General features: G+C 35.7%; 1 protein-coding gene across 1 annotated transcript in view; it reads left to right on the forward strand.

Moving 5' to 3' along the window:
• Positions 1-287: 287 nt before the first annotated feature.
• LOC133049472 (phosphatidylinositol 3,4,5-trisphosphate 3-phosphatase TPTE2-like) overlaps positions 288-15,058 on the forward strand; it is a 34,182-nt gene continuing 19,411 nt past the window's right edge. The window contains exons 1-7 of the mRNA XM_061133492.1: positions 288-378; positions 1,957-2,056; positions 2,210-2,273; positions 3,038-3,102; positions 10,097-10,157; positions 11,131-11,212; positions 11,318-11,406. Coding sequence (XP_060989475.1) covers positions 2,039-2,056; positions 2,210-2,273; positions 3,038-3,102; positions 10,097-10,157; positions 11,131-11,212; positions 11,318-11,406 — 379 coding nt within the window. The 5' untranslated portion in view covers positions 288-378; positions 1,957-2,038. The remainder of the gene's footprint in view (positions 379-1,956; positions 2,057-2,209; positions 2,274-3,037; positions 3,103-10,096; positions 10,158-11,130; positions 11,213-11,317; positions 11,407-15,058) is intronic.

Below are 15,058 nucleotides of genomic sequence, written 5' to 3' on the forward strand. Positions count from 1 at the left end.
GATTATATCTTGTTCACTGGTTTGGCTATACCTCTTACTGTACTTACATTGCAATATGGATGCTTTTATCATACGTAAATCTAAAATAATGAATATGAATATTTTTTCTCTTAGTCTGGTAAATGTACTTTCAATCATTCATTAAAGCAGAATTAAGAGGGGGGGATGAGTCAAATAAATTTATCCTCTTAAAATATCCTGATTTCTTTGGGGAAGCATCAGCTTGCATTTTTTGTTTGTGTGTTTTTTTTATTATAGGATACAACTGTATTTTTCTGATATATTTAACTCCTTAGATGCTGCCATTATTATTGTGACTCTACTGGTTGATATCACTTACCTTTTTTATGATTTTACACTTATTAAAATTTTTCCCAGGTAAGAAACATATCCTTTGTCTCTCAAAGTTTTTCTTTGTTAAAAAAAACTAGTATCTGTGACTCTCATTTTACGTAATCTTTTTTAAACTCTAAATGTGCTGATTCTGTTTTAAATATGCTGGAAAATGAAATGTTTGGATAAATTTCCACATACTTGTGAATAAAAGGATGGTGGTGTTTAGGGTCCAGCAAAGGGTGGTACCTTCCACTGAATGAAGAAGATGGTGCCTCCAAAAAAAGAAACTGGGGACTTGCCTCTTGTCCTAACTTGAACTTACCACTCGCTAAGTTTCCACTTGCGCGTCAACCACAGATTTCTCACATGTGAAATTCCTGGGTTTTTCCTATAACCCAGAGAGGACTGGTTTGAGTTGATGCAAAATTTGAGTGACTTCTATGATGATTCTCTAAAAAGGAACAAATGGAACAGAAAACCAGGTGACTTGGGTAGCAACACAGAAGTAGAATTTTTGCAGTATAGTTGACATGATGTAAGCTGAGGCGAAGTTAGAACTGTTAGGGATCAAACGAAAATGTGTGAGAGACCAATGGCTTTTTTCTTTTTCCTCCTCTTCTTTCTACTGTGGCAGTGAGAAAAAGAATAAAAGTGTCCTGGGATGTGGCTGTTGGGTGACTCACTAGGCTTATTCCTGAGTCAAATAGTGCACTGCTTTTTTTGCACTCTGGCATCTAAGGACTTTTATTCAGGTCCCAACAAAATTTAATATGATAAGCTTTTGGAGATTTTTTTTTAAATAGCCAAAGCCAGTGTGGTCCTTAGATAAGCAATGTCAGGATCAGTGAAGAGCTTCTCAGAAATACAAAAACAATACCACCTCAGGGCCTACTCTCGACCTACTGAATCAGTGTGCACGCTCAAGTTAGAGAAGCACTAGCCCAAACCATCACTTCTCTGCCATCATGTTTCCTCCTGATGGTAGGAGACACACTTGGAAAGTAACTCAATCTGCTGCTTGTGTGATGTACGTTCACAGCTCTAGTGAGCCCCTGGGAGTGACAGAGATGAACAGGAATTCTCTTTTGATGGGAAAATTCTTGTCCTAAATCCACTGAAGTTAAATCTATGCATTCTGAGAGTCTATCATGGTTTTTCTTTAAACCAGAGTTTCTTCAACCCAGCACTATTATTTTGATTTTTGAATTAAAAAAAATTTTTTTTTAAATTTTTGACCATGTAGGTTAGTTCTCTAACTAGGAGTTGAACCCAAGCTCCCCTGCAGTGAAAGCACAGAGTTTTAACCATTGAACTGCCAGGGAAGTCCCAGTACTGGGAGCTGTCCTGTGCATCGATACTGACCAGCATCCTTGGCCTCTACCCACTAGATACAAGTAGCAATACCCGCCCCCTCCCCGCCAGCCCACAGGCTGTTGTGACAACTAGAAATGTCTCTGAACATTGCCGAATATGCCTTGGGTGGGCAGGAGGGAAGCTGGGGTGGGGTGGAGGGTGTAGGCAAAATTGCCCTTGGTTAAGAGCTGCGGCTCTAGACTTAGTCTGTATTGACAAAATCCTCTGTTTCTAAAGCAAAACTGAATCTTTCAAATTTATTGTTAGGTTGAGAATTATTTTACAACCTGTAAGACTTGTCATTCTGATAAGAGTTTTTCATCTGGCTCATCAAAAAAGACATCTTGAAATGTTGACCAGAAGGATGGTAAGTGGGCGAAATATGCTTACTTTTCAGAAAAAAATGTTTGCATTTTGGGAAATACTATTTAGGGTTGTAGATATCTATATATTGTTCTTTGTTCGTTTTTTTTAGTGTTGGTTTATGTATTACAAGTGAATGACTGTTATAAACTCTTAGGTTTCAGGAAACAAACGGCGGTACAAGAAGGATGGATTTGACTTAGACCTCACTTATGTTACTGGTTTGTGAAGTTTATCTGTTGATTGCTTATATTAACACCATATTTTTCATGTGTGTGAGTAATTATATGTTTAGTTTTGCCCTAAGTCATGTTCTTGCAATGCATTCTTTGTTCGTGAAGACTTACGCCGCTATGGTAATGACATATTTGGAGTGTAACCCTGACAATGGAAAAACCTTAATTTTCATCTCAAATCAGGGCTACTTGGCTGTAGTATAGGAAGTTGCATGGGTTTTCAGCTGAAGTCATTTGTCTGGTTTAGAATTTATTAAGTTTTAGTAGTTATCCTTGGTCTCAAGGTTTTCAGAGAAACCTCTTCTCTTGCTGGAACCCTAGTGATGAGGTCATTGCGTTTAGGTCTCAGGTTTCTGAATCAAAGGAACACTGGAAAACATCCCAGGAGGTCCTAACATTGTTGGAGCCCAGATCTCTCATTTTCCTTTGGTGTTTAAGAAACCAATTCCGACCACAGGGGGTGCTCCAGACTAAAGTTATTGCTTAATTCTTGAACCATTTGAACAGACAAATCTGTTGCTTAAGTCTTGAACCATTTGAGTCTTGGGAACATTAAGTGTAATGATCAAAATAGTGAATTCTTTCATATGTTATGCTGATTATCCTGAGGGTTAGTTAGCTTCTTCTCTGGTCATTCTCATCCTGAAAATTCTTTTCTATGGAAAAGGAGTCTGATTATATGTAAATTGAGTTCTCATATATTGTTTCACATCTATAACATTTGTAATAGTGACTGTTTTGACTTCCAGAGCGTATTATTGCCATGTCATTCCCATCTTCTGGAAAGCAGTCTTTCTACAGGAATCCCATTAAGGTAAAGGTTTTTAATCTAACAGAAGCTCACATTTCTCAGCAAACATAGATTCTGGAGTCATAAGATAACCTTGGCCCAGAGACAGCAGTACTCTCCTAAAAATGTACTCTTAAAAAATAAAAATAAATAAATGAATAAATAAAAATAAAAATGTACTCTTTCAGATAAAAAAAAATTCTCATGGGTTGTTATCTGTTAGCTTTTGCTGTGTTATGAGTTGCCCCAAAACTTCAGTGTCTTCCGACAGCAAACATTGACATAGCTCATGATAATGTGGTTTGTAAATTTGAGTTAGGCTTAACTGGCTGGCTCTGCCAATCAGGAATTGGCTTCACTAATCTTGGCAGAGCTAACTTATGCATCTGTGGGCAACCCCTGGGCATCTGAGGATTGGCTAGTCTAAGATGGCATGCCTGGAAGCTCCATGTGATTCTCATTCTCCAACAGGCTAGCTCAGGCTTGTTTACATAAAGGAGTGGCAAGGACCTCGTTATTATCCAGCCAAAGAATGCCGAACCTCCAAAGGCCCAGGCTCCAAACTAGTGTAATGTGGCTTCTACCTCATTCTGTTAGATAAGCCAACTGCAAACCCAGTTCAGATTCAGACAGACAACAGATACCATCTCTGTTGTGTCTGTGGGGAATTGTGGCCATTTTTCATGGTCTGTCATAGGGGAAAAGATGGAGAATTCTTTAACTAAAAATGTCTGTTCTTAGGTTAAGATCCTAAATTACAGTGAATACATACTGCTTCAGGTTCTATAGGTTAAATAAATAAAGTTCAAACATCAAATGATGTTTACTATGAAATTCTAGTTAAAAGTAGTTGTTTAAGAAGTTTTCGTATGTGTGTGGATGTGTATGCGTGCACGCTCAGCTGCTTCAGTCATGTCCAACTCTTTGCAACCACATGGAGTGTAGCCCGTTGGGCTCCTCTGTCCTTGGGATTCTCCAGACAAGAATACTAGAGTGGATTGCCATGCCCTCCTCCAGGGGATCTTCTCGACCCAGGGACTGAACCTGCGTCTCCTGTATTGCAGGCAGATTCTTTACCCTCTGAGCCACCTGGGAAGCCCTGTGGATGTGTATACGTTAGTGTATATCCATTTGTTATATCTCAATAAAATGTAATTATGTATGTATGTGTGTGTATGTCTATATATCAGTGTACCTATATACACGTGGGTATGTTGTTATACTTTGAGGCAAACAAATATTATAAATTGCACTAACCTGAAATGTGTATCTTGATTAAAATTATATATAGGTATATATGCATGTAACCAACACCCCTATCAAAATGTGGAACACTTCTTGCTCTTTTTTAGTCAATACCCTGACATACTGGAGGTAATTACTGTTCTTACTTCTGTCACAACAGAAGTAAGTAAAACAGATTAGTTTTACTTTTTCTTAAATTTCACATAAATGGAATCATATACTATAGCTTTTTATGCTTACAATAAATTCTGTGAGATTTGTCCAGTATTATTGTGTATACCATAATATAATAGTTGTACATATAATTATATAAAGTACAGTTCTTTCTAAATAGCATAACATTAATATTTATTGCTTCTGGAATATTGATTGGAAACCCAAGCATTCAGTTTACTTACAGAAATTATACAATTATACATTGCTTCACAAAAGCAGCCAACACATCACATTCTAAAAATTCAGAAAATTAAAAATTCTAAATACAAAGAGGTGCATCTGAAGAAACAGATACAAATTTGGCAGCCAGTAATTTTAACACAGAAGTTGTACACATCTCATGACTTTAAGTCTGTGAATATGATATTCAGACAGTTAGCTCGAGTCCATCATTAAAGTAATTTATTAATTTTTCCTGTATAACTTGTGTTTCATACATCAATATTTGCATACTTTGGAATATGTTAGAAAGAAATGTGTAATATTCACAAATGTGCAGAAAAGCAAGCAAAAACTGTAAACCTGCCCAGTTCGTCTGAGAAAATCTCATGTCAGCTTCATAAGCATATTCCTTCTACAAAACAGTAAGCTAAGTAACTATATCTAAGGTAAAGCACATTTTCTTACAAATAATGAAGTCTTTTTCTCACCACAGAAGTGTGCAAAAAGAATTTTAGTTAGAATAGATCTCTCAGACTGTGTTTAACTTCATAAATTCAACAGGCTTAAGGTTTCCAAGCATTAACAAGAATCAGATTTTAAATTAGTTAGAGGAGAAAGAATCTGTCTTGAAAAATGTGACTCCTTTGTTACCAACTAGAAAAATTATCCAATTCATATCTTATCAGTTCAGTTCAGTCACTCAGCCATGTCTGACTCTTTGCAACCCCATGGACAGCAGCATGCCAGGCCTCCCTGTCCATCACCAACTCCTGGAGCTTGCTCAAACTCATGTCCATCAAGTTGGAGAAGCCATCCAACCATCTAGTTCTCTGTCATCCCCTTCTCCTCCTGCCTTCAATCTTTGCCAGCATCAGGGTCTTTTCCAATGAGTCAGCTCTTCGCTTCGGGTGGCCAAAGTACTGGAGTTTCAGCTTCAGCATGGTATCTTATAGAAACAGAAAATACAGCATTTCTTCCTCAAAATAATGTGTGTAAATTATATATATTATATATACTTTATATCATAAATTAGATAATATACAGTTGTATATTATATATTGATATATTAAAATAATATTTCTCTCAAAATAGTATCTTTTTAAATAAAATATACATTATAGTATATATTCAGTTCAGTAGCTCAGTCATATCCGACTCTTTGCAACCCCATGAATCGCAGCACACCAAGCCTCCCTGTCCGTCACCAACTCCCAGAGTTTACTCAAACTCATGTCCATTGAGTTGGTGAAGACATCCAAGCATCTCATCCTCTGTCATCCCCTTCTCCTCCCGCCTTCAATCTTTCTCAGAATCAGGGTCTTTTCCAATGAGTGAGTTCTTTGTATCAGGTGGCCGAAGTATTGGAGTTTCAGCTTCAGCATCAGTCCTTCCAATGAACACTCAGGACTGATCTCCTTTAGGATGGACTGGTTGGATCTCCTAAATATATGTTAATGTGATATATAAAATTAATATATTAAATATATATCATGTTATATAGTATATAATTATATATCATATATAAATATATATCCATTTTATGTAGCATTAATATTCCATTTATAAACATTTACTACATATATAGTATACATTTCTAACAAAAATATAACAGTTTCCCCTTTATAATAATATATGTATACTTATATATAATTTATTACATATACTATATAATATAAAATTATAAAACCTATGTAATAGTTTTTATATTATGTGATACAATTATGTCATTTAATCATATAGTATACAAATATACATATATTCTGAATATATTAATATATGTAATACTATCAGTATATAGACATTTATAATTTATAATTATATAACAAATATGAAATTATATAAAATAATTCTACATATTTCTTTGTAATGTTCTGTTATATAATATGCATGATCTTACATATATATATATATATATATATATATATATATATATATATATATATAACATATAATATGTTACACACAAATATGGGCTTCCCTGGTGGCTCAAATGGTAAAGAATCTGCCTGCAATGCAGGAGATCTGGGTTTGATCCCCGGGTTAGGAAGATTCCCTGGAGAAGGGCATGACAATCCATTCCAGTCTTCTTGCCTGGAGAATTCCATGGACAGAGGCGTCTGGCAGGCTGTAGTCCATGGTGTCCCAAAGAGTTGGACATGACTGAACAGTTAACACTTATACTTTTTCACACATAAATATACATATATTATTCTAAGGTAGAAATTTTTTTATTTTTGTATTTCTGCAAGAGATGAACATATAGGTAATTTATATTTATAAATAAAAATTGGATATAACTACCATGAAGCACTTTAACTCATATAGTAAATGTGACTATGGTAACTGTGGTTACCATATGGTTACCATACGCTAACTATGACTTAAATATAAAAACTGCCAGAGCTGTCAGAAGAAGACTGGAAGCTTTTTTGTATATGTATTATCCGAACATAATACTCTCCAAAAGAATTAAGGATTGCAATGATTACTTTCCGGTTTAAACACTTTAATTCTAAACTTAAAAAAATCTAAACACGAGTCGCTGATTTAACCAGATCCTCTCCCACCTTCCAAAAAGTATTTAGTAGCAAGACCCAGTAGAGCTGATATTCATAATTTTCTACATGAATAATTCTTTCAGAATTTATCCCACGAAGTACTTTATGACCTCCTTTTCTTGTAAAATGAAAACTTTCATTTGTTTACATAAAAATTTCAACGAGTGTAAAACTAGAACCGAGTGTGAACTACTGCAAGTCTCTAAAGAGTCTTGTTCTGTCAGTTCGTCAGTGACTTCTGTGACTTCACAATCGCTTCCTGTGGATAGTTCTGAGCGAACCTCTCCAGTTCTGCTGGTGTTGGACCCTCCTAGAACTTCTATTTCATGACAGTTGGAATCCTACTTGCAGGGCCTCTATTTTCACCATCCTGAGACAGAGGAGTTTCTTCTATTGATTATTTTCCACAAAAGTCTCTTCATTTATAGTTAAGGCATCATCAGATTCTTTTTCTCGATTTTTTTTTTCTTCTGGAATCATTTCTGTTGATATTGTTAAAGACTCTCTTTCTCTTCATCCTCTTTGTCTTTATTCTTAGATAAAGCTGGTTCTTCTGTTTCTTCTGTCATAACATGTCCCTAGAAGTTGCTTGGCCATCTCTAACATCGTCTTCTTTGTCATACTTGAGTTTTTTTTAACCTCATGCCCCTCAGCTTCCAGACCATCTTCATTTGGAAGTTTATTTTCTATATGGCTTACAGAGGAATCCTTTGATCCAGATGTCAGTCACTGTGATTTTTGTCTTCAGTCGTGCTGTAAGTTGGTCAAAACTTTTGCTGACTGTGCTCTCAGGCAAACACTTACTACTTCCTCCCTCCCTCTGTTCCACTCTTATTCTTTCTCCTTCTCTCTCTCTCTTTTTCTTGTAAGTTTCAGGAGTACAACATTATAATTCAACATCTGTATACACTACAAAGTGATCACTGCCACAAGTCTAGTTGCTATCTATCGCCATAAGAGTTGACCCTCGTTACTTATTTCAGGCACACCCCAAACCACTTCCCCTCTGGTAACCAGGAATCTGTTCTCTGTATCTTTGCTTGGTTTCGTTCTCTTTTGTTTGTTCATTTTATTTTTTTAGGTTTCACACATGAATGAAATCATATGCTGTTTGTCTTTCTCTGCCTGACAGTTTCACTTAGCATAATGCTTGCAGGGTCCATCCATGTTGCTGCAAATGATGGACTTTGTTTATGATTGAATATTGTTTATGATTGAATAGGTGTGTGTGTGTGTGTACATGTGTGCTTGTGTGTATCACATCTTTATTCATCCATCAATGGACATTTTTGTTGTTTCCATATTTTGGCTATTGTTAATAATGCTGCAGTGAATGGTGCAGGGAATGGTGTATCTTTTGGAATTAGTGTTTTTTGTGTTCTTTGGATATATACCCATAAATGGAATAGCTGGGATTATATGGTAGTTCTAGTCTTAATTCTGGGGAGAATCTCTATGCTTTTTTCCATAGAAGTTGCTTCAATTTACAGTCCTACCAACAGTGTTGAAGGATTCCCTTTTCTCTACATCCTCTCTTAACATTTTTTATTTCTTATTTTTGATAATATAATAGCTATTCTAACAGGTGTTAGGTTATATCTTGATGTGCATTTCCCTATGGATTAGTGATGCTGAACATTTTTTCATGTGCCGGATGGTCATCTGTATATCTTCTTTGGAAAACTGTCTGTTCAGATCCTCTACCCATTTTTTATTGTTTTCTTTGTTTATTTTTAAATTGTATAGTTCTTAAGTTTTGTATATTAACCCTTTACTGGATATACGAATTGCAGATATCTCCACCCATTCAGTTAGATTGTCTTTTTTGTTTTGATAATAGTCTGTATCACTGTACAGGGGTTTTTTAGTTTGATGTAGCCTCATTTGTTTCTATTGGCTCATTTCGCTTGCCTTTGGAGTCAGATCCACAAAAACATTGCTAAGACCAATGTCAGTGAAGTTACCAGCCATGTTTTCTTCTAGGAATTTTATGTTTTGACATCTTACATTCAAGTCTTTAATCCTTTTTGAGTTATTTTTGTGTGTAATGTGAGATAATGGCTGTGTGTGGCTGTCTAGTTTTCTCAGCACTCTATATTAAAGAGACCATCCTTTATATTGTTTGCTCCTTTATCGTAAGTTAATTATCCATATGGGGCTTCCCAGGTGGTGCTAGTGGTAAAGAACCCACCTTTCAATGCACGAGACTTAAGAGATGATGCAGGTTTGATCCCTGGTTCGGGAAGATCCCCTAGAGAAGATCCTCTACCCATTTTTAATTGTTTTTCTTTGTTTGTTTTTAAGTTGCATAGCTATCCATATATGTGTGGATTTATTTCTGGGCCCTCAATTCTGTTCCATTGATCTATGTGTCTGTTTTCGTGCCGGTACCATGCTGTTCTGATGACTACAACTTTGTATTAATAGTCTAAAATCGGGGAGCATGATAAAATCAGGGAGCAATAAAGCGCTAGCTTTGTTCTTCTTCCTGAAGATGAGCTTTTTAGGATCTTTTGTGGTTCCGTTCAATGTTTAGAACAAATTACAATTCCTTAAAGCTCATTTACCATCTAATTTGCTTATCTGGTAGCTTTAAACAATGTGTATTTATAGTAAAGGCTAATTTGAGTATAAAAGTACAACTTTGTGAGCTATTTGAAAACTCACAAAGGGTTTAGATATAACTTGGAATGCATTTTATTCATTGAATCTCCCCTAAAAGGTGCTAAGTGAGGGAAAAGTGAATAAAAGGTAATAATCATTCTAGGTTAGTAGTAGGGAAAGGTTTATGTTGGTGCACCATGGACATATATAAGATGTGTATCCATCTTTTTTAGGAAGTTGTGCGGTTCCTGGATACCAAGCACCCAAACCACTATCAAGTCTACAATCTCTGCAGTATGTACATGACTCCATGTTTTGCTCCTATGATAGAAAACAGGTCACTGCGTGCAAGAAGATGATTTAGTTTTTACATTTCATTTGATCATAAGTATTTGGTGGTAGGAAGTGAATTTTAAAAAATCTCCATCTTATGCTGGCCCTATTTGGTAGGAAAAGAAAGCTCAACAGTACAACGTATCCTGTGAAGGAGGCAGGAGATTGGAGGCAGAGACATTTTAGAAAGAGTCAGCTCTTGTGGTGGTAGGTTTAGGAAAGTTTTTCTGTTTTTCCTGCCAGCTTGTGTTTTGAAGACAATTCAACAAATGCATGCTCTAACCCACTAGGGATGAGGTGTGAGGAGACCAGGGCCCAGGATGGAAAAAATAAATCCAAATCCTTGTAGAAAACAGATTATCCAAGATGCCCCTCTTCCTATATATAGTAAATAGATATTTTTCAGGAGGCAAGTGTTTATTCTGGTGGCCACATTTGCGTCTGCTCTGTGTAACCCTATGATAAAGTAATGAGTAGCCTGCTAGAAAATTACAAGTAAGCAGGACCTATTGTAGAGAACATGGAACTCTGCTCAAGGTTATTTGGCAGCCTGGATGGAGGGGAGTCTGGGGGAGAATGGATACATGTGTATGTATGGCTGAGTCCCTTCGCTGCTCACTTGAAACTATCAGAGAATTGTTAATTGGCTATACAGCAAAACAAACAAAAAAAAAAAGTGTTTTTAAAAAAGAAAATTAAAAGTAAGGCAAGCCAAAAGTAAAACAAACCAAATAATTTGGTCTTGTGTTACTCAAGATGGAGAAAGCACTACTCTACTTATGTTTCTGAGACCCTTTTAGAGTAGCAGGAGCCAGTCAGAAAGCTCCTTTTAAACGTAGATAAGCAGTCTCTAAAAAGTATAACTTATTCACACCTTGATCATTTGCTATGTTAATTAGAGTTAGTGATATGACCTATGCATCATGTATTTCAGGTGAAAGAGCTTATGATCCTAAGTACTTCCATCATAGGGTCCATCGATACTTGATTGATGATCACAATGTCCCCTCTCTGAGGTATGTTTGATGCCAAATTGACTAACAGAAGAGGGTCAAATACATAGGGCTTGGTTTTCTTTGGAAGTATTTTAATTCAACCAAAACTATTTCATTTGAAATCAGTGAGATGGTGGCATTCTCCATGGAAGTGAAAGAGTGGATGGCTCAAGACAAAGACAATATCATAGTGGTTCACTGTAAGGGGGGCAAAGGTAAGAACATTCTTCTTTTTATTTCTCTTTTTCTAAAGAAATCTGAAAAATTTAATGAGGTTCATCAACAAGGTATGTTCTGCTATGAACCAGCAATAATCATTGACATTTTAAAAAATTAGCTTCAAGACTGAAGGAAGAATGTATAATTCTGGCTGATTTGAGTTGTTGTACTACAGAAACCAACTGTAAAGCAATTTTCCTCCAATTAAAAAATAAATTAGATTAAAAAATAAAAAGACTGCAGGAAGAGAAGGAAAGAGGAAGGAGAGGAAAGGAGGGAAGAGAGAGGAAAGAAGTCAGCTTACACAAATTCATCAAAAGACTTACAAAAAGAGTAAGTGCAACTTAACTTTAGTTTATGAAGCCAAAGTTTGAAAACTAAAGCTACTCTTACCCATGACATGGATAAAAAAATTTTTAAGAAAATATTAAGAAACCAGCAATTTATTAAAAAATACTACAGCAGAGCAAAATTGTGTCTATTCTAGGAATTCAAGGTTAGTTTACTATCAATCCATGTAATCAACCAGATTAATAAAGCTAAAAAATCATATTATTTTAAATATACAGAAAAAGTTTCTGATAAAATTCAACATTCATTCATTATAAAAATTCTTAGAAAATTAAAGGAATGTCTTAATGTGATAAAAAACACACACTCACTAAAGTAATTGGTGAGCTATTGAAAGCTTTTCCTTTGAGAGTAGGAGAACAAGGGTACCTGTGGTCATCACTTCTAATTCAATACCATTCCAAAGGTTCTAACCAGTGCTAAGGAAAAAAAGGATTGAAAAGGAAAAAAATATAGTTCCTTATTTTCATACAATATAATCTTGTGCAATAAAATCCAAAAGAATTTACAGGTAAGTTAACAGAATTAATGAAAGATTTTAGTGAAGCTTCATCACACAAGTTTTTTTTTTTTTTTCATCACACAAGTTTTTATATGTATTCATTATTATTTAGTTCAGAATATTTTCTAATTTCCATTGTGTTTGTTTCTTAGCCTCATGGGTTATATAGAAATATACTATATTTTCAAACATGAGGATTTTGTAATTATCTGCTAGTTACTGATTTCTGGTTGCATTGCATTGTGGTCAGAGAACATATGTATTTTTTTAGTTCTTTGAAATTCATTTCAGTTCAGTTTGTTCAGTCGCTCAGTTGTGTCTGACTCTTTGTGACCCCATGAACCACAGCACGCCAGGCTTTCCTGTCCATCACCAACTCCCGGAGTCTACCCAAACCCATGTCCATTGAGTTGGTGATGCCATCCAACCATCTCATCCTCTGTCGTCCCCTTCTCCTCCTGCCCTCAATCTTTCCCAGCATCAGGGTCTTTTCCAATGAGTCAGCTCTTCGCATCAGGTGGCCAAAGTATTGGAGTTTCAGCTTCAACATCAATCCTTCCAATGAACAAGTCCAAGGGACTCTCAAGAGTCTTCTCCAACACCACAGTTCAAAAACATCTATTCTTTGGTGCTCAGCTTTCTTTATAGTCCAACTCTCACATCCATACATGACCACTGGAAAAACCATAGCCTTGACTAGACAGACCTTTGTTGACAAAGTAATGTCTCTGCTTTTTAATGTGCTGTCTAGGTTGGTCATAACTTTCCTTCCAAGGAGTAAGCGTCTTTTAATTTCATGGTTGTAATCACCATCTGCAGTGATTTTGGAGCCCAGAAAAATAAAGTCAGCCACTGTATCCACTGTTTCCCCATCTATTTGTTACGAAGTGATAGGACCAGATGCCATGATCTTAGTTTTCTGAATGTTGAGATTTAAGCCAACTTTTCCAGTCTCCTCTTTCACTTTCATCAAGAGGCTCTTTAGTTCTTCTTCACTTTCTGCCACAAGGGTGGTGTGCCATCTGCATATCTGAGGTTATTGATATTTCTCCTGGCAATCTTGATTCCAGCTTGTGCTTCCTCCAGCCCAGAGTTTCTCATGATGTACTCTGCATAGAAGTTAAATAAGCAGGGTCACAATATACAGCCTTGACGTACTCCTTTTCCAATTTGCAACCAGTCTGTTGTTCCATGTCCAGTTCTAAGTGTTGCTTCCTGACCTGCATACATGTTTCTCAAGAGACAGGTCAGGTGGTCTGGTATTCCCATCTCTTTCAGAATTTTCCACAGTTTATTGTGACCCACACAGTCAAAGGCTTTGGCATAGTCAATAAAGCAGAAATAGATGTTTTTCTGGAATTCTCTTGCTTTTTCGATGATCCAGCAGATGTTGGCAATTTGATCTCTGGTTCCTCTGCCTTTTCTAAAACCTGCTTTATGGCCCGGAATTTGGTCAATTTTATCAAATGTTTTCTCTGCACTTGAAAAGTAAGTGTATTATGCATTGTTTTGAACAGGGTTCTATATGTGCCCATTAGGTTGTTTGTTCATTGTTTTATTCACATATTCTATATCTTTACTGCTATTTTGATTGAATTTTTTGCTTCTTTCCACCCCCACCATTTGCTTGGAAGTCATATACTCTTTTTATATTCCTTAGTAATTACTCTAAAGATTTCAGCCTACATCCTTTATTTAGCCATGAGTTTGTTGGGGTTTTTTGTTTGCTTGTTTGTTCTTTTAGTGTTGACCTTGTATCTTCCTGAACTCTTGTCATCAGTTTTAGGAGTTAGCCTATAGAGTTACTTGGATTTTCCTAGTCTTCAAATAGTTTATTTCTTCTTTTTTTATCCTTTAACATTTTGTTTCTTTTTCTTACCTTACAACACTGGCTAAGCCATGTAGTACAGTGTTAACTAGAAACAGCCCAATAGTGGACATTTTGTTTAGTTCCTGGCTTTAGAAGGAATGTTATCATCATTTCATCATTAATATGGTAAACCTGGTACATATTTTGGTAGATTCTTTTCATCATACTTAAAAAGTTAAAACTTTTGTCCAATAGCAAAAGTTTAGTGAGTGAATATACACCTATGTTTTAAGTTAAAATACTAAAAACAAATGTAAAGCATTTTAATGATTCCTTGCATACCTGAGTTGACTGGATGAGAAAGTGGCTACTCTATCTATGGCAGAGTGTGTGTGCTTATCCACAGCCACCAGGACATGGATCTACAAAAGTTGGTTTTTTTTTTTTTTTCTTTTTTCAAATGGGAATATATAAGGGCTGTGGAGATTCATAGATGTCCAACAAATTTGAAATGTTAACCTAGACAGAGCCAGGTTGTTAATGGTCAGTAGCCTTCTTTAGCAAGAAGCTTTTTTTTTTTTATCAGAGGACAAGGTGGTACAAAGTTTTCTTTGAAAGTTATTGGCTTAGAGTAGTGTTTTTCAAACTATGGATTGAAAAATAAATTTAAACATTCATTTGTTTGAAGGATAGAATAGACAATAAAGTGCATCTCAAGGTAAAAGGGTAAGTTTGGAATTACATAGAATAAGTTCAGCATACGCTAGCTAAGACAAAAGTCACAGGTCATTGTAGAAATAATAGAAGCAACGTACTTTTTAACTCACACTTTGTGCACCTGGACAAAAATATAAATTAGAAAAAAATCATGAGACTTTGAGCTTGAAATGACATGAAATCAAGTTTTCTTTAAAATGCTATGGGGGTGAAAGCATATATGTGGAATCTAGAAATGGTATAGATGAAGTTATTTGCAAAGCAAAAA

This window comes from Dama dama, chromosome 30, assembly GCF_033118175.1.
Source record: "Dama dama isolate Ldn47 chromosome 30, ASM3311817v1, whole genome shotgun sequence".
NCBI classification, from domain to species: domain Eukaryota; kingdom Metazoa; phylum Chordata; class Mammalia; order Artiodactyla; family Cervidae; genus Dama; species Dama dama.